The 22,332-nt window shown below is 42.8% G+C and overlaps 1 protein-coding gene across 1 annotated transcript in view; it reads left to right on the forward strand.

The window, feature by feature from the left end:
* The window catches only part of IGDCC3 (immunoglobulin superfamily DCC subclass member 3), a 238,631-nt gene that overhangs the window by 157,968 nt on the left and 58,331 nt on the right, over positions 1 to 22,332 (forward strand). Inside the window, exon 7 of the mRNA XM_077260889.1 lies at positions 17,396 to 17,561. Within this exon, the coding sequence (XP_077117004.1) occupies positions 17,396 to 17,561 (166 nt within the window). The remainder of the gene's footprint in view (positions 1 to 17,395; positions 17,562 to 22,332) is intronic.

A 22,332-nucleotide genomic window follows, 5' to 3' on the forward strand; every position in this document is an offset into this window, starting at 1 on the left:
ATAGTACCTATTTAATCTTGCATTTGTATCAATTTTATTAAAAATACTACGATCTATTCCTCTGGGAACCAGAATAAAACATTTATTTATCGTAAATGAAATATCTTAGAGGTTCTTAAGTGACCCAAGTAAGATAAAGCCCTAATTCTCTGTTGTCTTTGTCTTGGTAGGAGGGGAGGTCACTCATGGTAGACTGATTACATTTGTATGTTTCACTGCTCTTTTCTCTTCCATTAAATTAGTAATGCTGCTAAGTAATGAACGCAACAGATTGAAGGCCAGACGGGATTGCATCAGCAGTGACTGTGTTAATATATTGACCCTATTAAGTTCTTCTATGGAAGTCTCAGAATTTTCCCAGCAGCGCTATTCCTTGCAGAAAGAAAAGAGAAGGGCATGGACAAAGGCAGTAATCTGTGCATTCAGTCCACTGTATCCTCCCACATCCCTACTCAGCATCTTTCGGTCATGTCTGCATCTAGCAAATAAAAATTCCCATTTGTAATTTTGCAGTGATGAGCGATGCATGTTTATATGCTGAGTGCGCTAGGATCTAATAATGGCTACTGTAAGGCACTGTCACCAGAAACTTCTTTATGCTTCATTCTGCCTTGTGCATACTGCTTTCATTGTTTGCTTTTGTACAGACAAAGCCCTGCATTGCTGTGCAGCACTCCCTCCATGCTATCAATCTTATTCCCTGCGCTAGTTTATGCTTCCACACTATTGTTATGGGGCTATCATCACCAATAAAACAAAAGACTAAAGAGCTGCTTATAGCCCTCACACCCATTTATGTAGGATCGATCCTAGAACTGGAGATATGAGTGGTAAAGTATTGATCACGGATGGGACAGATATTTTTCTGGATTTTTTTTTAACAATCCCAATGAAGAACACTCCAGTCCTCCTTTCCTTTCAGAAGGAGCTGCTCACAGGGAACAATAGACTGTATTCAACTGTACAGCAAAAGGAGATAAGAGAAATGTTAGGATTAATGAGGCTATAGGAATAGAGAAAGTCCACTTCCATCAAATTGCTCTCCACAAGCTGTTTTACATATAGCAATTTTTTTTCACCACCCAGAAACAGCTACAACCATAAAACAGATGATCACTAAGGGTTTCAGCTCATTGCCCCTAGCCCTATGCATTAATACCCTCCCCAAGGCAGAATCCCCTGTTGGTGCTCTCCCATGGCACCCAGCTCACAATTTATAGTGGGGAAAATAAGTATTTGATACACTGCCAATTTTGCAAGTTTTCCCACCTACCACGAATGGAGAGGTGTGTTATTTTTATTGTAGGTACATTTCAACTGTGAGACAGAATCTAAAAAAAATCCAGAAAATCAAATTGTATGATTTTTACATAATTAATTTGCATTTTATGGAATGAAATAAGTATTACATACAATACAAAAACAGAAAGAATATTTGGTACAGGTGTAGTTCTTGACCAAGTTTTCACACACTGCAGCAGGGATTTTGGTCCACTCCTCCATACAGATCTTCTCCAGATCTTTCAGGTCTTGGTGCTGTCGCTGTGCAACATTGAGTTTCAGCTCCCTCCAAAGATTTTTTTATTGAGTTCAGGTTTGGAAACTGACTAGGCCATTCCAGTACTTTGAAATGATTCTTACAGAGTCACTCCTTAGTAGCCCTGGTGATGTGTTTCGTGTCATTGTCTTGCTGGAAGCCTGAGCCACAACCCATCTTCAATGCTTCACGGTTGGGACGGTGTTCTTGGGGTTGTACTCATCCTTCTTCTTTCTCCAAGCACGGTGAGTGGAATTGATACCAAAAAGTTCTATTTTGGTCTCATCTGACCACATGACCTTCTCCCTCCCATGATTTCTCTGGATGGTCAATGGTGAACTTCAAACGGGCATGAACATGTTCCCTGCAGGATTTCAATCCATGAAGGTGTAGTGTGTTACTAACGGTAATGTTTGAGACTGTGGTCCCAGCTCTCTTCAGGTCATTGATCAGATCCTCCCGTGTAGTTCTGGACTGATTCCTGACCTTTTTCAGAATCATCCTTACCCCACAAGACAAGATCTTGCATAGAGCCTCAGACCGAGGAGGATTGACAGTCATCCTTTGTTTCTTCCATTTTGGAATAATTGCACACAACAGTTGTTGCCTTCTCTCTAAGCTGCTTGCCTATTGTCCTGTAGCCCATCCCAGCCTTGTGCAGGTCTACAAATTTGTCCCTGGTGTCCTTAGACAGCTCTTTGGTCTGGGCCATGATGGAGATGTTGGCTTGATTGAGTGTGTGGACGGGTGTGTTTTATGCAGGTATTGAGTTCAAACAGGTGCAATTAATACAGATAATGAGTGCAAAGTAGGAGGGCTTCTTAAAAAAACCTGATAGGTCTGTGAGAGCCAGAATTCTTGCTGTTTTGTAGGCGATCAAATACTTATTTCATGCAATAAAATGCAATTGAATTATTTAAAAATCATGCAATTAGATTTTCTGTTTTTTTTATTTTTCGATTTTGTCTCTCACAGTTGAAATGCACCTACGATAAAAATTACAGACATCTCCATTCTTTGTAGGTGGGAAAACTTGCAATATCGGCAGTGTAGCAAATACTTATTTTCCCCCGCTGTATGGAGAACTACACCCATAAGCGGTGAAAAGATATCTGGCACTCCGTGAATGGACTGGAATCTTCAAATTAATTTCAGAAACATAAATATAGACAGGTCAACTCAGTCAGCAAAACCAAAGTGTTTCAACCAGAAGGTCTTAATCATGGGTACCCAATGATTAAGATCTTCTTTTTTTTAAGCTAATTGTTTTTCCTGACTGAGTTTGTCCTGTCTATATTTGTGTTTCTGAAATTTGAAGATTTTAGTCCACTCACGGAGTGCCAGATATCTTTTCACTGTTAGTGATTGACAAGCTCATGTGCCTGTTCACCTGTAGGAGGATTATACTGCAAGACTGGGGAGCTGGAATCCCCATTCACTAAAGTCAGTTATGCTCCTAGTTTCCTTCAGCACAGCATTCACATGTACCAGTGGCAAATGTGAAGCTAGCGGGCCCCAATTCAAAATCTCCAATAGGGTCCCTAATCATTATTGGTCTGTAATAATGTTGGTCATTTAATATAAGCTAAAGGAACCATAGGGTGCTTTCACATTGCGTTCTGTGTCAGCGTCAGGGCATACGTCCAAAATTCCCCTCAAAACGGGGTCCGGACGCATGTGGTGATAGGGCCAATAGACTGCAATGGATGGCAAAGTGAACGTGAGATCTGCTGTGCACTTTTTTTGGGAGTGTACGCCTACAGGAAGCGGACACTCAGATGCATTCTACTACTTCTGAGTGTCCACCTCCTGTAGACATACACTCCTGAAAATAAGCACGACAGAGCGCATGTTTGCTCTGCTGTCACCATTACAGTCTATGGCCTCGTCGCCGCATGCATCCAGACCCGGTTTTGCAGAGAATTTCAGACGTATGCCTGACAGGGACACAAAACACAATGTGAACGCACCCTTAGGCTTCAGGGTCCATGGCCGCCCCATTCAAATGGGTGTAAAAGTGCCTGGTTAGACACCCACCGATCTATAAGTTATCACATAGCTTATCTTCACTGCAGAAACCCATTAGTTTTTATATATGGACAATCAATTTTACTTGTTATAATGAATCCTTTGTATGCTTATCATTGGCCATATGCATATTTATACTGAGCAATTATTGTTCATAAAGCACAGCTATTCATATAATTACAATGTGTAAATGAGCTCTAACCTAATATCACTCAAAGAAAATCACGTGTTCAATTATTTCTTAATAGATCTTAAAAATGATGTAGTAGAAGTAAGTTGAAAGTTGAAGTTTTGTATTTCCAATGTAGAGATCTCAGTCTCCTGCATAGACTAATACTTATAGCATATTTTTCACCATCACTCCTAATCATGGATGGGATTTACATGCCCCTTTACAGACCACACCTATTCACATAGTAACCAAAATTAAAACGTAGCCTTTCTGCAAATATAGTAGATGTTACCTGTAGTCCTATGTAACACCACATATAACACTCAGTGGTAAGTCAGTACAAATAATATATTAGAGGATACAAGCAGTCCCATGTAACGGTATGCTCACTGGTCCAGTAGTAATGTCTGTTTTTGGGATGACAAAAACTGATATAAAATGATCCATGACAGAATGCAGTAATTTGGATGAGGATGAAAATATCCTAAAATGTCTTCCATTTACCACCCTTCCCAGCTGAAATCTTTTTTTTAAACTTAGATAAAAAAATGTAACCTGCACAAGTTTTTTACCTGCCAAAAAAACAGAGATAAACTACATCAGTTTTTTAAATACTGAAGATTTTGAGAAATGGCTAATAAATGATGCTTATAATCTGTTATATCATCCGTTAGTGGATCCGTTTCTCATGTACTTCACATGCCCAGGACTCTATATGTGTTCAGAGACACGTCTAGAAAAAACGAATCCTTTACAAATGCAACAAAAATGAATGCAAAACAGAAGGCAAAGTGTGCATTCGATTTTTCTCCATTTGTAACAGATAAAGTATTTTTTTAATACATGATCTGTTACAAATGGATGACAACTGGACACGTGAACAGATGCTAAGATTAACAGTAACACCATCCTACAGAAGCAGATACAATTGAATCGATGAATGGAGAACCAGATCAGCATCCTGCATCTCCATAGGTTCTCTGAATAGTGTAAGGAGAAAGACCGAACTGCGGGTACCTGCATTCCGGGTCCGGAACTGAAAGGACTGCATCTTCTGTTTCCGGGGGGAAACCTAAGAAATTTGGACCTTCCCCTGCTGCAGGAGGGAAGGAGGAGAGAGAAGGAGCTTCCTGCTGACAGGAGAAAGCGGGGAGAGACTAGAAAGAGCACGCAGTCACAGGAGTATAAGAAGGAAAAGAGCACGTTGCAGGAGGGGTTGGCGCCAAGTAACTATTGCACGCAGGGTGGTGAGCATCGTGCTCTGCTTCCCCCACCAGAGAGTGCTGGGCCTGTGATAGGCCATGCTGCTACTGTCCAGAATAGGAGCTGTAGTGCTGGGGGGATTAGCCGTGCCATCAGAGCCGTGCCACCAGTGAAGAGCCGAACCAGCAGAGCAGAGCCGTGCCAGCAGAGCCATGCAGAGCCATGTCAGCAGAACGGAGCTGTGTGGAGCTATGCGGAGCTAAGCCAGGTACCGTACACGGCGTGATAGTGAGTACCGCACACGCTCTGCCCAAGAGTGACCGCATACTTAACAGACCCCTGTATACAGGTCCACCATTTGTGGGCGACCAACTGTCAGCTCCCCGCTACCCTCCACGCTATGAGGTGACCCTAGTTGAAGGCAGAGACTGCACTGAGTATGCAGAGAGAGAGAGACAGATGGCTAGGCCAGAGCCCTGTCACCCAGGACCAGTGTACGCCGCGGAGCGATGTCCCGTTCCTGCGGTCTCTTATGTTGTGGAAGGTCCTTAAAGATGATTTTAGGGAATTAGGCTGCAAGCTGAAAGCAAGGACCTCCAACGTGGTATTTTCCGAAATACTGCCTGTACCACGTGCCACACCAGAGAGGCAATGGGAGATTAGGGAGGTTAATAAGTGGCTCAAGAATTGGTGTAGGAAGGAGGGGTTTGGGCTCCTGCAGAACTGGGCCGACTTCTCAGTGGGCTACAGGCTCTATGCTAGGGACAGGCTGCACCTCAATGGGGAAGGTGCAGCTGTGCTGGGGGAGAAAATGGCTAGAAGGTTGGAGGAGTGTTTAAACTAGGGATTGGGGGGAGGGTATTCAATTTATAGGAGGGGAAGATAGTGCAGATAGAGACCTGGGCACAAATAAGTAAGTTGGGGGTGGAGGTGGCATGGGGGGGTGGGGTTAGAACAGTTAGTAATTTAAGAAAGAATAGAGGTACAGAGAAATACATAAAGTGCATGTATATTAATGCCAGAAGCCTCGCCAACAAAATGGACGAATTAGAATTAATGTTGTTGGAGCATAATTATGACATGGTGGGGATATCTGAAACATGGCTGGATGAGAGCCATGACTGGGCTGTTAACTTGCAGGGCTATAGCCTTTTCAGAAATGACCGTACAGATAAGCGAAGGGGTGGGGTGTGTCTGTATGTAAAATCGTCCTTAAAACCCATCCGGCGTTATAATATAGGTGAATTTAATGTGTCCCTGTTGGTGGAGATAAGGGGAGGGGTAAAAAATAATAAATTACTGATAGGGGTTTGTTATAAATCTCCAAAAATAATGGAAGCAATGGAGAATATCCTCATAAAGCAAATAGATGAAGCTGCGACTCAAGGAGAAGTCATTATTATGGGGGACTTCAACTACCCTGAAATAGATTGGGGAACAGAAACCTGCAGTTCCAGCAAAGGTAATCGGTTTTTGACAACTATGAGAGACAATTACCTTTCACAACTGGTTCAGGACCCAACAAGAAGGGGGGCACTGCTAGACCTAATATTAACCAACAGGCCAGACCGCATAGCAAATATAAGGGTTGGGGGTCACTTGGGGAATAGTGATCACAAAATAATAAGTTTTCGTGTATCCTTTAATAAGATTTGTAGTAGAGGGGTGACAAGGAAACTAAACTTCAGGAGGGCAAATTTCCAACGGATGAGAGATGATCTTGGTGCAATTAACTGGGACGATATCCTGAGACATAAAAATACACAAAGAAAATGGGAGACGTTTATTAGCATCCTGGATAGGACCTGTGCACAGTATATACCGTATGGGAATAAACATACTAGAAATAGGAGGAAACCAATATGGCTAAATAGAGCTGTAAGGGGCGCAATAAGGGACAAAAAGAAAGCATTTAGAGAATTAAAGGAAGTAGGTAGTGATGAGGCACTAAATAAATACAGAAAATTAAATAAATTCTGTAAAAAGCAAATCAAGGCAGCAAAAATTGAGCCAGAGAGACTCATTGCCAGAGAGAGTAAAAATAATCCCAAAATATTCTTTAACTACATAAATAGTAAGAAACTAAAAAATGAAAGTGTAGGCCCCCTTAAAATAGTCTGGGGGAAATGGTGGATGAGGATGAGGAAAAAGCCAATATGCTAAATGACTTTTTTTCATCAGTATTTACACAAGAAAATCCCATGGCAGACAATATGATCAGTGATAATAAAAATTCCCCATTAAGTGTCACCTGCTTAACCCAGCAGGAAGTACGGCGGCGTCTAAAAATCACTAAAATTGACAAATCTCCGGGCCCGGATGGGATACACCCCCGAGTACTGCAGGAATTAAGTACAGTCATTGATAGACCATTATTTTTAATCTTTAAAGAGTCCATAATAACAGGGTCTGTACTACAGGACTGGCATATAGCAAATGTGGTGCCAATATTCAAAAAGGGGACAAAAACTGAACTCGGAAATTATAGGCCAGTAAGCTTAACCTCTACTGTGGGTAAAATCCTGGAGGGCATTCTAAGGGATGCTATACTGGAGTATCTGAAGAGGAATAACCTTATGACCCAGTATCAGCACGGGTTTACTAGGGACCGTTCATGTCAGACTAATTTGATCAGCTTCTATGAAGAGGTAAGTTCCGGACTGGACCAAGGGAACCCAGTAGATGTAGTGTATATGGACTTTTCAAAAGCTTTTGATACGGTGCCACACAAAAGGTTGATACATAAAATGAGAATAATGGGGATAGGGGAAAATATGTGTAAGTGGGTTGAGAGCTGGCTCAGGGATAGGAAACAAAGGGTGGTTATTAATGGAGCAAACTCGGACTGGGTCATGGTTAGCAGTGGGGTACCACAGGGGTCAGTATTGGGCCCTCTTCTTTTTAACATATTTATTAATGACCTTGTAGGGGGCATTCAGAGTAAAATTTCAATATTTGCAGAGGACACTAAACTCTGCAGGGTAATCAATACAGTGGAGGACAATTTTATATTACAGGATGATTTATGTAAACTAGAAGCTTGGGCTGATAAATGGCAAATGAGCTTTAATGGGGATAAATGTAAGGTCATGCACTTGGGTAGAAGTAATAAGATGTATAACTATGTGCTTAATTCTAAAACTCTGGGCAAAACCATCAATGAAAAAGACCTGGGTGTATGGGTGGATGACAAACTCATATTCAGTGGCCAGTGTCAGGCAGCTGCTACAAAGGCAAATAAAATAATGGGATGCATTAAAAGAGGCATAGATGCTCATGAGGAGAACATAATTTTACCTCTATACAAGTCACTAGTTCGACCACACTTAGAATACTGTGCACAGTTCTGGTCTCCGGTGTATAAGAAAGACATAGCTGAACTAGAGCGGGTGCAGAGAAGAGCAACCAAGGTTATTAGAGGACTGGGGGGTCTGCAATACCAAGATAGGTTATTACACTTGGGTGTTGTGAATTTGGATTCTGGGCTCCCCCGGTGGCTACTGGTGGAATTGAACTGGTGTCTTCATCTTCTCTGTTCACCTGTTCCCATCAAGATGTGGGAGTCGCTATATAACCTTGCTGTTCTGTTAGTTGCTTGCCGGTCAACAATGTTATCAGAAGCCTCTCTGTGCTTGTTCCTGCTCCTAGACAACTACTAGATAAGTTGGACTCTTGTCCATGTTTGTTTTTGCATTTTTGTTCCAGTTCACAGCTGTAGTTTCGTTACTGTGTCTGGAAAGCTCTTGTGAACAGGAATTGCCACTCTGGTGTTATGAGTTAATGCCAGAGTTTTAAAGTAATTTCTGGATGGTGTTTTGATAGGGTTTTCAGCTGGCCATGAAAGTGTCCTTTCTGTCTTCTGCTATGTAGTAAGTGGACCTCAAATTTGCTAAACCTATTTTCATACTACGTTTGTTATTTCATCTTAACTCACCGCCAATACATGTGGGGGGCCTCTGTCTCCTTTCGGGGTATTTCTCTAGAGGTGAGCTAGGACTAATATTTTCCTCTGCTAGCTTTATTTAGTCCTCCGGCTGGTGCTGGGCATCTAGAATCAACGTAGGCATGCTACCCGGCCACTGCTAGTTGTGCGTTAGGTTTAGTTCATGGTCAGCTCAGTTTCCATCTTCCAAGAGCTAGTTCCTATATATGCTGATGCTATGTTCTCTTGCCATTGAGATCATGACACTTGGGGCTGTTTAGTTTGGAAAAATGAAGACTAAGGGGTGATCTTATTTTAATGTATAAATATGAGGGGACAGTACAAAGACCTTTCTGATGAGCTTTTTAATCATAGACCTGAGACAGGGACAAGGGGGCATCCTCTACGTCTGGAGGAAAAAAGGTTTAAGCATAATAACAGACGCGGATTCTTTACTGTAAGAGCAGTGAGACTATGGAACTCTCTGCCGTATGATGCTGTAATGAGTGATTCATTACTTAAATTTAAGAGGGGACTGGATGTCTTTCTTGAAAAGTATAATGTTACAGGGTATATACACTAGATTCCTTGATAGGGTGTTGATCCAGGGAACTAGTCTGATTGCCGTATGTGGAGTCGTGAAGGAATTTTTTTCCCCAATGTGGAGCTTACTCTTTGCCACATGGTTTTTTTTTGCCTTCCTCTGGATCAACATGTTAGGGCATGTTAGGTTAGGCTATGGGTTGAACTAGATGAATTTAAAGTCTTCCTTCAACCTTAATAACTATGTAACTATGTAACTATGTTGGACTCAGTACCGTGCTTTAAGTACGGGAAATCCACCCGCTCCCAGAGACTGTGTTGAGACGTCACACTCCGCTGTTGTGGGTGCCACCGTTGGATTCCCACCTGCTACAGACTTCGCTGAGACGTCACGTGCCGCTGTTGTCGGTGCCACCATTGGAACCCAGAGACGCCGCACAGAAGAAGACTACAGTCTGATAAGTTTTACCCCTTTAATTCTGAACTATCATTCGTCCCTGTCCTACCCTGCCACTCTCCTAGTTCTGCCCCATTTCCTATCACAACCCTGCAACCCACTACTCTCTGCTTGGAGTGCATTTATTGTTATATAAATACTTTAACTCTTGATCTGCCTCCTGTTCGCGGCGACATCCCGCGTTCCTGGAGATTATTACAATAGGCTAACATTTTAACAACCGGCTCGGGAAATCTGAGTAGAACTGTCTCAGTCCCATCCCTGCTCCAGATATATCTGGGCCATTTTTTATATTCCCTATAATATAACTATTCTCAATAATCTTTAAGAGCACTGCTTTTGTGCCTTTTCAATTAGAATATGATGAATAAATTGGCATACCCAGACATTGTCAAATTAGTGCTGACCGACAGCGCACACTTTAAGGAATTAATTAGGACAGGATGTTGAACCTAAAAACAACATGTTGTTAAAAGATAGGCATTAAGACTAAGGCTGTGTTCACAAAGAGTTATTATTGCTGAGTTTTCGGAACAAAAACTCTCCAATTTGTGAACCAAAACTTGTGGTTTCTGCTCTAAGAACTCAGCAAATTCAAAACTGCTGCTGGAGATGTGGCAACTCTGAGGGGGCTTTACTGCATTTATTCTGGTTTTGCACATGTATTCTAGGCTTTTGGAAATCTGTTAAAGATCTTATTATTATGGTGTTTCGTCTTCGGGTACCCCTTGATCCTAAATTTTATTTACTTAAAGGATATATCTGGGTCTTTGTGAAAAACAAAAAATGTGCCTAAGCAGTAACAGGCAGGTAGTTTCTACCTACCTACCTACCTACCTACCTGCCTGTTTTGCCCACCGCTGTTCTCCACCGGCACAGAGCGGTCACAGACTTCCATTGATGTCACGTCAACAGAGCAACAGTTTCTTTTCCTGTTGACAGGGCGGGTGTCATGCTGAATGACATCTGACTCCCTGCTGCCTAATTGGGGGAATTTGGCTGTCAATAAACATGATGCCAGTAGTCCCGCCCTGTCAACAGGAAGAGAAATCTTCAAATTTCGGAAACACAAATATAGACAGGACAACTCAGTCAGGAAAAACAATTAGCTTAAAAAAAGAAGATCTTAATCATTGGGTACCCATGATTAAGACCTTCTGGTTGAAACACTGTTCTGTTGACAGGGAGTAGCTGAATCTCCGGCAGGAGTGGTCAATTTCCGGCACCGGGTACAACAGGCAGGTAGTAGCCTCTGTTAGCAATTACATGCCTGTTAGCGTTTAGGCTCATTTTTTTAAAGTCCCTTATATCTATCTCCTTTAATATCCCACCGTTTCAAATCAGTCTTAAAACTCGATAACTTTTACTTCATATGACCACTGCTGCTAGGTGTCTGATAGTGTGTAAGTGGATATTGACTCTACCTCCATCAAACACCGAGTTACATATGCATATGCAGGATGTGCGAAGCATGGAATATCTCACAGCCCTATTAAATAAGACAACCTAGTGCTTTGAGGCGGTCTGGCCCCCTGGGACACATATTGGGTACAAAGAGACTGCTAATGAATATGGTTATGAAAAGTAGGTTATGTAGTAGGTATCGAACTAGAATTACTCTTCAACACTTCTCTCCCCTTCCTTCCTTCATTGTCAATGTCCTGCCATGTCCTGTTCGGTTATTGTCCATGTTTAATTGTAATTGTAAGAAGTGAACTCTTCAGTGTTGAGTTTACGCATCGTTACTGATTATTCAAACTATGCAACATTGTTTGCTTATATATTGAATTTTATGTCCTTCTGTAATTTTATTTATCGAAAAAATGTTTTAAAAACTTGGTAATAAAAAGAACTCGCCAAAAAAAACAATTTAGTGTGAATATGGGATCCAGTTTTGGGCTCCACATTTTAAAAAGTACATTTAGAAGTTAGTCAGTTCAAAGGCGGGCAACTAGATTACTAAATGGATGGAAGGCCTCTCATATGATGAGAGGTTTGACAACTTGGGCTTGTTTAGCTTAGAAAAAAGATGTCTAAGGCCGGCGTCACACTGGCGAGTTTTACGGACGTAAGAGCGCAGAAACTACGTCCGTAAAACTCGCATTACATACGGCACAATTATTCTCAATGGGGCTGCTCCTATTAGCCGTATATTACGGTTCAGTATTATACGGCTTTCTACGGCCGTACAAAATCGCAGCATGCTGCGTTTGTCAGCGTATTGCGCAAAAAAATCGCTAATGAAAGTCTATGGGGGCGAGAAAAATACGGATTCCACACGGACCAGCAGTGTGACTTGCAAGAAATATGCAGCGCTGTTAGTGAAAAGTCGGTAATTCAATTGCCGGCTTTTCATTTCTCCTGCACAAACCCGACAGGATATGAGACATGATTACATACAGTAAACCATCTCATATCCCCCTTTTTTTTGCATATTCCACACTACTAATGTTAGTAGTGTGTATGTGCAAAATTTCAGCGCTGTAGCTGCTGAAATAAAGGGTTAAATTGCGGAAAAAATTGGCGTGGGCTCCCGCGCAATTTTCTCCGCCAGAATGGTAAAGCCAGTGACTGAGGGCAGATATTAATAGCCAGGAGAGGGTCCATGGTTATTGGCCCCCCCGTGGCTAAAAACATCTGCCCCCAGCCACCCCAGAATAGGCACATCTGGAAGATGCGCCTATTCTGTCAATGACCTACATTTCATTCATTCGCCGGGGATTACAGGCACGGAGCACAGCTGCATTTAGCAGGGCTCCTGCCTGTAATATTAGTTAACCCCTTCAGATGGATTACTTCGTGGGACGAGACGGTTCACCAGAAGGTATGTATCTTGTGCGTTTATTATTTTTCCAAGCGATGGTGTTCCTGATGGATTGAGAGAACAATAAATTATTACAACAACCGCTGTGTTTATTGCATTAAACTACTTTTAAATCATGTGTGTGTGTGTTTTTTAACCCTTTCCAACAATTGGATTAATAATGGATAGGTGTCATCATTGACGCCTCTCCATTATTAATCTGGCTTAATGTCACCTTACAATAGCAAGGTGGCATTAACCCTTCATTACCCCATATCCCACCGCTACAGGGAGTGGGAAGAGAGTGGCCAAGTGCCAGAATAGGCGCATCTTCCAGATGTGCCTTTTCTGGGGTGGCTGGGGGCAGATGTTTTTAGCCACGGGGGGGCCAATAACCATGGACCCTCTCCTAGCTATTAATATCTGCCCTCAGTCACTGGCTTTACCACTCTGGCGGAGAAAATTGCGCGGGAGCCCACGCCAATTTTTTCCGCCATTTAACCCTTTATTTCAGCAGCTACAGTGCTGAAATTTTGCACATACACACTACTAACATTAGTAGTGTGGAATATGCAAAAAAAAGGGGATATGAGATGGTTTACTGTATGTAATCATGTCTCATATCCTGTCGGGTTTGTGCAGGAGAAATGAGAAGCCGGCAATTGAATTACCGACTTTTCACAGATATCGCGCTGAATGAAATCTAAATACAGAATATATATATGTGTCTCAATGACATATATATATATATATATATATATATATATATATATATATATATATATATATATATATATATACTGTATATATGTTTTCCCTAACATTTGAGCACATAAATCCATTAGATGTCGGTTTTGCAAGCCTGCGCGAAAATCTCGCAGTACGGATGCCATACGGATTACATACGGAGGATGCCATGCGCAAAATACGCTGACACACCCTGACTACGGATCACTATTTTGGGAACATTTCTCCGTATTACGGCCGTAGTACGGACGTAAAAAACGGACCGTATTGTCTTACGCCGAGTGTGACGCCGGCCTTAGAGGAGATCTCATTTACATGTCTAAATGCATGTGTGGTCAGTACAAAGACCATACTAAGGACCAGGGGGCACTCACTACAGGTGGTAGAAAGGTGATTCCGGCAGCTAAATAGGAAAAGATTCTGTAAATGGGAGCATGCAGAATGTGAAATACGCTACCACAAGAGGTAGTATTGGCAGACACTATAATAGCTTTTAAAAAAGGGCTGGATGATTTCCTCCGTTCATATAACATTTTAAGTTATAGATAAATTAGTGGAGAAAGGTTGAACGTAATGGACTTAGGTCTTTTTTCAACCTATGTAACTATGTAACCTGCCCTAGGGATATGTGCATGTGGCGTCTCTTGTACCTCATCGTGCTGGCTGCATTTTTCAAACAGTGGACACTTCGGGAAAATGTTTGCGGTGTTTTTCCTGAAGTGCCTTTTTTATGCATTTTCTGAAGTCTTTTGTGGCGGCAAAACCATAATTTTTTAAAAAATTGTATGTAAAAATAGTGAACGACTTCCACACGGGAGCTGCCTGAAGAACGGTCAGGTCACTTCTTTTAATCTCTCTGCAGCTTTGGAAGCCTAAAGCGGTTGAAAAAAGATCAAGAAAACTGAACATATATACAGCAAGTCTTTTTAACATTTCTTAGCATATTTTCATTCTTTTGATTTTCCCTGAGCAGACCTGTCTAAAATAACCCCTTAGTCTCACAATCTTCGATACTATACCTGGTTACATTCTCCATCATCCCTACCACCTGCACCGCCGGTTCTGCGGTCCATTGGTCTTTGCTTACAACACTGCATAGTGATGATGTGTTGCACCAAAATGTGTCCACTGCAGATACTAGGATTGAGAAATACACCATCTCAACAATGGAAACAAAGACCGGCAGGACCATAGAAGCTTGTTCCAGGAACAGCGAGGGATTTAAGGGTAAGTAAATCATTTATTATTTTAACCTATAAGCAGCTGATAATACAGTGAATAAGTTCTTAGTAATCACACATCCTTCAACTTTCTCATTTTTAAATGTGTTGATTCGCACTGTACAATCACTATCTTACAGTTTGTATATTGTTATAACCAGCTCAAAGGTTGAGTAAAATTGTAAATATATTATATTACTAATCCTGTACTGAAGCTGAATTCACAATTCTATTGTCTTCGGAGCTGGAAATCTGCACATTTCTTACAGTCTTACTGTTTCTACATAGTTCACATTAGTGATTTGTTTTGAGCGATGCATCTTTAAAACTAAGTGTTTCACTGTATCACAGGAGCACAGGGAAACAGCTGAAATAATTGTTGAACATGTTACCAATATTCTAAGTAAATATATTTCTACAGGTGCTATTGACATGAAATTCTCACAAGAGGTCGGTAACAACCCATGCAATCCACACAGGCAGAGAAATAAGTTATGTGTAATATTAGAGAGAAATGAGAAATTACACAATGAAAAAGTACTGACTCGTCTTGCTGAAATGTATTTAATACTTCTGTGGGCTCCTTCTATGAACTCTGAGCTTTAGCTACTTCCATAAATCTTCTATTGGATTTGTGTCAGGTGATTGGCTGTGCCTCTATAGCAGCTTTATTTTTGTCTTGGGATCATTGTCTTGCTGAAATATCCACCCTCGTTTCATCTTCATCATCCTGGTAGATGGCAGCAGATTTTTTATGAAGAATGTCTCGTTACATTTGTCCATTCATCCTTCCTTCAGTTATATGAACTTTGCCAGTGCCATATGATGAAATACAGCCCTACTCCATGATGTTCCCACCTCCAAATGTCATTGTTCGCATGGTGTTTTTGTGGTGATAGGGTCTAAGCGGTAACGTTTCTCCTTATGGAGAGTGACATACCATCTCTGGCTTGTCACGGTAAGGAGGCTTATTCGCCGTGCAATGCTCCTCTGGGAAATTAAATATGCAAATTGCCTCTTCTGAGAAAAAGAGGACTTAACTCTATAGCGCCACCTGTTGGAAGTAACGATCCTACAAGTCACAATCAACCCTTTAACGAGTCGTGCAATATGACTTAAGGCTAAGTCACACATAACGATATCGTTAACAATATCGTTGCAACGTCACGCTTTAGGTGACGTAGCAACGATCCCGCTAACGATCTCGTTATGTGTGACAGCGACCAACGATCAGGCCCCTGCTGGGAGATCGTTGGTCGTTGGGGAATGATCAGGACCATTTTTTGGTCGCTGATCACCTGCTGTCATCGCTGGATCGGCGTGTGTGACGCCGATCCAGCAATGTGTTCACTTGTAACCAGGGTAAATATCGGGTTACTAAGTGCAGGGCCGCGCTTAGTAACCCGATATTTACCCTGGTTACCATTGTAAAAGTTAAAAAGAAAACAGTACATACTCACATTCTGATGTCTGTCACGTCCCCCGGCGTCCACAGGGTTAAAACTGCTTTCGGCAAGAGAGCTGCTAATGCACGCGCTGCTGCCGAGAGCTTCCCTGTACTGACTGTGTCAGCGCCGGCCGTAAAGCAGAGCACAGCGGTGACGTCACCGCTGTTACTGCCGGCGCTGACACATTCAGTGCAGGGAAGCTCTCGGCAGCATTTTCTTTTACTTTTACAATGGTAACCAGGGTAAATATCGGGTTACTAAGCACGGCCCTGTACTTAGTAACCTGATGTTTACCCTGGTTACCCGGGTGCTGCAGGGGGACTTCGGCATCGTTGAAGACAGTTTCAACGATGCCGAAGTCGTTCCCCTGATCGTTGGTCGCTGGAGAGAGCTGTCTGTGTGACAGCTCCCCAGTGACCACACAACGACTTACCAACGATCACGGCCAGGTCGTATCGCTGGTCGTGATCATTGGTAAGTCGTTTAGTGTGACCTAGGCTTTAGGATAAAAGCCAAATTGAGATACTGATTTGGCTTTTATCCTAAGTCATATTGCACGACTCGTTAAAGGGTTGATTGTGACTTGTAGGATCGCTACTTCCAACAGGTGGCGCTATAGAGTTAAGTCCTCTTTTTCTCAGAAGAGGCAATTTGCATATTTGTGGTGATATGCAGTATCTTTTGAACTCCAAATATGGTGTGTTATGGCATCCAAAGAGTTAAGTTAAGGTCTCATTTACCAGGCTATATTCTCCCAGTATTTCACAGGCTTGTCTAAATGTTGTTGAGCAAACAATAAAAAAGCTTGAACATGTTTTTTTTTTCAGCAATGGAGTCGTAGTGAGCGTGCATACAGGCCATGTAGGTTGGGCATTACTTACAGTTTTCTTTGAAACAATTGTACCTGGTGATTACAGGTCTTTCTGTAGCTCTTTCATGTGGTCGTTGACTCTTGGACAACTCTTCTGATAATTCTTTTTACTCCTGTGTCTGAAATCTTGCGGGGAACACATGGTCGTGGTCAGTTTACGGTGAAATGATGTTCAATAGCACCACGCACTCACGTCTGAATTGGTCTAAATCCTAAATTAGTTATTTACACATAACCTGCCATATAGTGTAAAAAAATATATACTTTGAATGCAATAATTTAGATTAGTTTAAATATATATGTAGATTAGCTCAAAAACTATTTGAAGTTAACTGTTTTTAATTATTTAGTCATAAAATCTCTTACCACTTATCTATATTGAGATATTCTTACAGCATAATATTTTGCCTGAGGTCATTCATTGTACCGTATGGTCTTTTGCAGCCCCTGCTGAGTTTGTTCAACACCCGCAGTCCATTTCCCGTCCCATTGGCACTACAGCAATTTTTACATGCTTGGCCCAAGGAGAGCCACCACCACAAATCACGTGGCTGAAGAATGGGCAAGAGCTGGAGCCCAGAGGGCACATCAAGTTGAAAAATAATAATAGGTAATAGAAGTTGCAATGCAGCCTAAGTTTTGGTCTTAATTTAAGCGCCCTTGTTTTCACTCTGTACATTGTTAATTCCAATTTATTTTAGAAACCTTATGTAACCCAATCAAACAGCAGAGATTAAACTCATCATTTATCATAATTGCATTGTGACATATGAGGGGGCTGTCAGGATAGTTTAAAAGGTGGGGCAAGAGATTTTTTTTTCAGAAACAGCGCCACACTTGGTTGTATCTTGTATTACAGTGTAAAATAATTAAAAGGAACCTGTCACCCCCAAAATCGAAGGTGAGCTAAGCCCACCGGCATCAGGGGCTTATCTACAGCATTCTGTAATGCTGTAGATAAGCCCCCGATGTAAACTGAAAGATGAGAAAAAGTGGTTAGATTATACTCACCTGGGCAGGCGGTCTGATCCAATGGGTGTCGCGGTCCGGTCCGGGGCCTCCCATCTTCTTACGATGACGTCCTCTTCTTGACTTCACGCTGCGGCTCCGGCGCAGGCGTACTTTGCCTGCCCTGTTGAGGGCAGAGCAAAGTACTGCAGTGCGCAGGTGCTGGGCCTCTCTGACGTTTCCCGGCACCTGTGCACTGCAGTACTTTTCTCTGCCTTCAAAGAGGGCAGACAAAAGTACAAAGTATGCCTGCGCAGACAAAGTACGCCTGCGCCGGAGCGGCAGCGTGAAGACAAGAAGAGGACGTCATCGTAAGAAGATGGGAGGCCCCGGACCGTGACGCCCATCATACCGGGACAGCAGTGTGACTGCCCCTGGGTGAGTATAATATAACCTCTTTTTCTCATCTTTCAGGATACATCGGGGAATTATTGAAAGCATTCCAGAATGCTGTAGATAAGCCCCTGTTGCCAGTGGGCTTAGCTCACCTTCGATTTTGGGGGTGACAGGTTCCCTTTAAGCTGCAATGCTAGACATAGTTCATGGCGCTATTTCTGAAAGAGAGCTAGACTCACATCTTGTACAACTCTTGTAAAACAAGTATGGAGACTAGATAGGATACAGTATTAAATGGCCATTCTAATTATATTTTATTGTTGTTACATAAGGTAAAGTATGTATCATTCTTATATTAGATAATATCATCATATGTCTCATGTATAATGGTAATATTTTGTCATCTAACATGAGTCAAAGGTGGCATATATGGATCACCCTGCATGCCATATTGTGCTCCATATGGTGTTTTATCACAATTATTCTCTGTCATGGTTCTCAATGGCAAGAGAACGTAGTAAAGCATACAAAAAGGACTAGCTCTTGGAAGATGGGAACTCGAGCTGACTGTGAGCTAAACCTACCGCACAAATAACAGTGGCCGGGTAGTGTGCCTACGTTTTATCCCTAGACGCCCAGCGCCAGCCGGAGAACTGACTGACCCTAGCAGAGGAAAATACAGACCTGGCTTACCTCTAGAGAAATTTTCCCCAAAAGGCAGACAGTAGCCCCCACATATATTGTCGGTGATTTCAGAGGAAATTGACATACGAAGTATGAAGATAGGTTTAGCAAATTGAGGTCCGCTTACTAGATAGTAGGAAGACAGAAAAGGGAACTTCACAGTCAGCTGAAAACCCTTTCAAAACACCATCCTGGAATTACTTTAAGACTCTAATATCAACTCATGACACCAGAGTGGCAATTCCAGCTCACAAGAGCTTCCAGCCTCAGAAATAAACAATCACAGAGAACTGGAACAAAAATGCAAAACAAACTTAGGACTACAAGTCCAACTTAGCTGATAGTAGTCTAGGAGCAGGAACATGCAACAGAAAGGCTTCTGGTAACATTGTTGGCCGGCATAGAAATGACTGAGGAGCAAGGCTAAATAGACAACTCCCACATCCTGATGGAAACAGGTGAACAGAGGCGATGAAGCACACAAGTTCAGTACCACCAGTGACCACCGGGGGAGCCCAGAAACCAAATTCACAACAGTACCCCCCCCTCAAGGAGGGGGCACCGAACCCTCACCAGAACCACCAGGGCGATCAGGATGAGCCCTATGAAAGGCACGGACCAAATCGGAGGCATGAACATCAGAGGCAGTCACCCAAGAATTATCCTCCTGACCGTAGCCCTTCCACTTGACCAGATACTGAAGTCTCCGTCTGGAAACACGGGAGTCCAAGATCTTCTCGACAACGTACTCCAACTCACCCTCAACCAACACCGGAGCAGGAGGCTCAACGGAAGGCACAACCGGTACCTCATACCTGCGCAACAATGACCGATGGAAGACATTATGAATAGAAAAAGATGCAGGGAGGTCCAAACGAAAGGACACAGGGTTAAGAATCTCCAATATCTTGTACGGGCCGATGAACCGAGGCTTAAACTTAGGAGAAGAAACCTTCATAGGGACAAAACGAGAAGACAACCACACCAAGTCCCCAACACAAAGACGAGGACCAACACAACGACGGCGGTTGGCAAAATGCTGAGTCTTCTCCTGGGACAACTTCAAATTGTCCACCACATGCCCCCAAATCTGATGCAACCTCTCCACCACAGCATCCACTCCAGGACAATCCGAAGACTCCACCTGACCGGAAGAGAAACGAGGATGAAACCCCGAATTACAGAAGAAAGGAGAAACCAAGGTGGCAGAACTAGCCCGATTATTGAGGGCAAACTCCGCCAAGGGCAAAAAGGCAACCCAATCATCCTGATCCGCAGACACAAAACACCTCAAATAAGTCTCCAAGGTCTGATTAGTTCGCTCGGTCTGGCCATTAGTCTGAGGATGGAAAGCAGACGAAAAAGACAAATCAATGCCCATCCTAGCACAGAACGCTCGCCAAAATCTAGACACGAATTGGGTTCCCCTGTCAGACACGATATTCTCCGGAATACCATGCAAGCGAACCACATTTTGAAAAAACAGAGGAACCAACTCGGATGAGGAAGGCAATTTAGGCAAGGGAACCAAATGGACCATCTTAGAGAAACGGTCACACACCACCCAGATGACAGACATCTTCTGAGAAACAGGGAGATCAGAAATAAAATCCATGGAGATGTGAGTCCAAGGCCTCTTCGGAATAGGCAAAGATAACAACAATCCACTAGCCCGAGAACAACAAGGCTTGGCCCGAGCACAAACATCACAAGACTGCACAAAACCTCGCACATCTCGCGACAGGGAAGGCCACCAGAAGGACCTAGCCACCAAATCCCTGGTACCAAAGATTCCAGGATGACCAGCTAACGCAGAAGAATGGACCTCCGATATGACTCTACTGGTCCAATCATCAGGAACAAACATTCTACCAGGCGGGCAACGATCAGGTCTATCCGCCTGAAACTCCTGCAAGACCCGACGCAAGTCTGGGGAAACAGCAGATAATATCACTCCATCCTTAAGGATACCTGTAGGTTCAGAATTACCAGGGGAATCAGGCTCAAAACTCCTAGAAAGGGCATCCGCCTTCACATTTTTAGAACCCGGTAGGTAAGAAACCACAAAATTAAACCGAGAGAAAAATAACGACCAGCGCGCCTGTCTAGGATTCAGGCGCCTGGCAGACTCAAGATAAATCAAATTCTTGTGGTCAGTCAATACCACCACCTGATGTCTAGCCCCCTCAAGCCAATGACGCCACTCCTCAAAAGCCCACTTCATAGCCAAGAGCTCCCGATTACCAATATCATAATTTCGCTCAGCGGGCGAAAATTTACGAGAAAAGAATGCGCAAGGTCTCATCACGGAGCAGTCGGAACTTTTCTGCGACAAAACCGCCCCAGCTCCGATTTCTGAAGCGTCGACCTCAACCTGAAAAGGAAGAGTAACATCAGGCTGACGGAATACAGGGGCGGAAGAAAAGCGGCGCTTAAGCTCCCGAAAGGCCTCCACAGCAGCAGGGGACCAATCAGCAACATCAGCACCCTTCTTAGTCAAATCAGTCAACGGTTTAGCGACATCAGAAAAACCAGTTATAAATCGACGATAAAAATTAGCAAAGCCCAAAAACTTCTGAAGGCTCTTAAGAGAAGAGGGCTGCGTCCAATCACAAATAGCCTGAACCTTGACAGGGTCCATCTCAATGGAAGAGGGGGAAAAAATGTACCCCAAAAACGAAATCTTTTGAACCCCAAAAACGCACTTAGAACCCTTTACACACAAGGAATTAGAGCGCAAAACCTGAAAAACCCTCCTGACCTGTTGGACATGAGAGTCCCAGTCGTCCGAAAAAATCAAAATATCATCCAGATACACAATCATAAATTTATCCAAATATTCACGGAAAATGTCATGCATAAAAGACTGAAAGACTGAAGGGGCATTTGAAAGACCAAAAGGCATTACTAAATACTCAAAATGGCCCTCAGGCGTATTAAATGCGGTTTTCCACTCATCCCCCTGCTTAATTCGCACTAAATTATACGCCCCACGAAGATCAATCTTAGAGAACCACTTGGCCCCCTTTATTCGAGCAAACAAATCAGTAAGCAGTGGCAAAGGATACTGATATTTAACCGTGATTTTATTCAAAAGCCGATAATCAATACACGGCCTCAAAGAGCCATCTTTTTTAGATACAAAGAAAAAACCGGCTCCTAAGGGAGATGACGAAGGACGAATATGTCCCTTTTCCAAGGACTCCTTAATATATTCCCGCATAGCAGCGTGTTCAGGCACAGATAGATTAAATAAACGACCCTTTGGAAACTTACTGCCCGGAATCAGATCTATTGTACAATCGCAATCTCTGTGCGGAGGTAGTGAACCAAGTTTAGGCTCCTCAAAAACG

This window comes from Ranitomeya variabilis, chromosome 5 (genome assembly GCF_051348905.1).
Source record: "Ranitomeya variabilis isolate aRanVar5 chromosome 5, aRanVar5.hap1, whole genome shotgun sequence".
NCBI lineage: Eukaryota > Metazoa > Chordata > Amphibia > Anura > Dendrobatidae > Ranitomeya > Ranitomeya variabilis.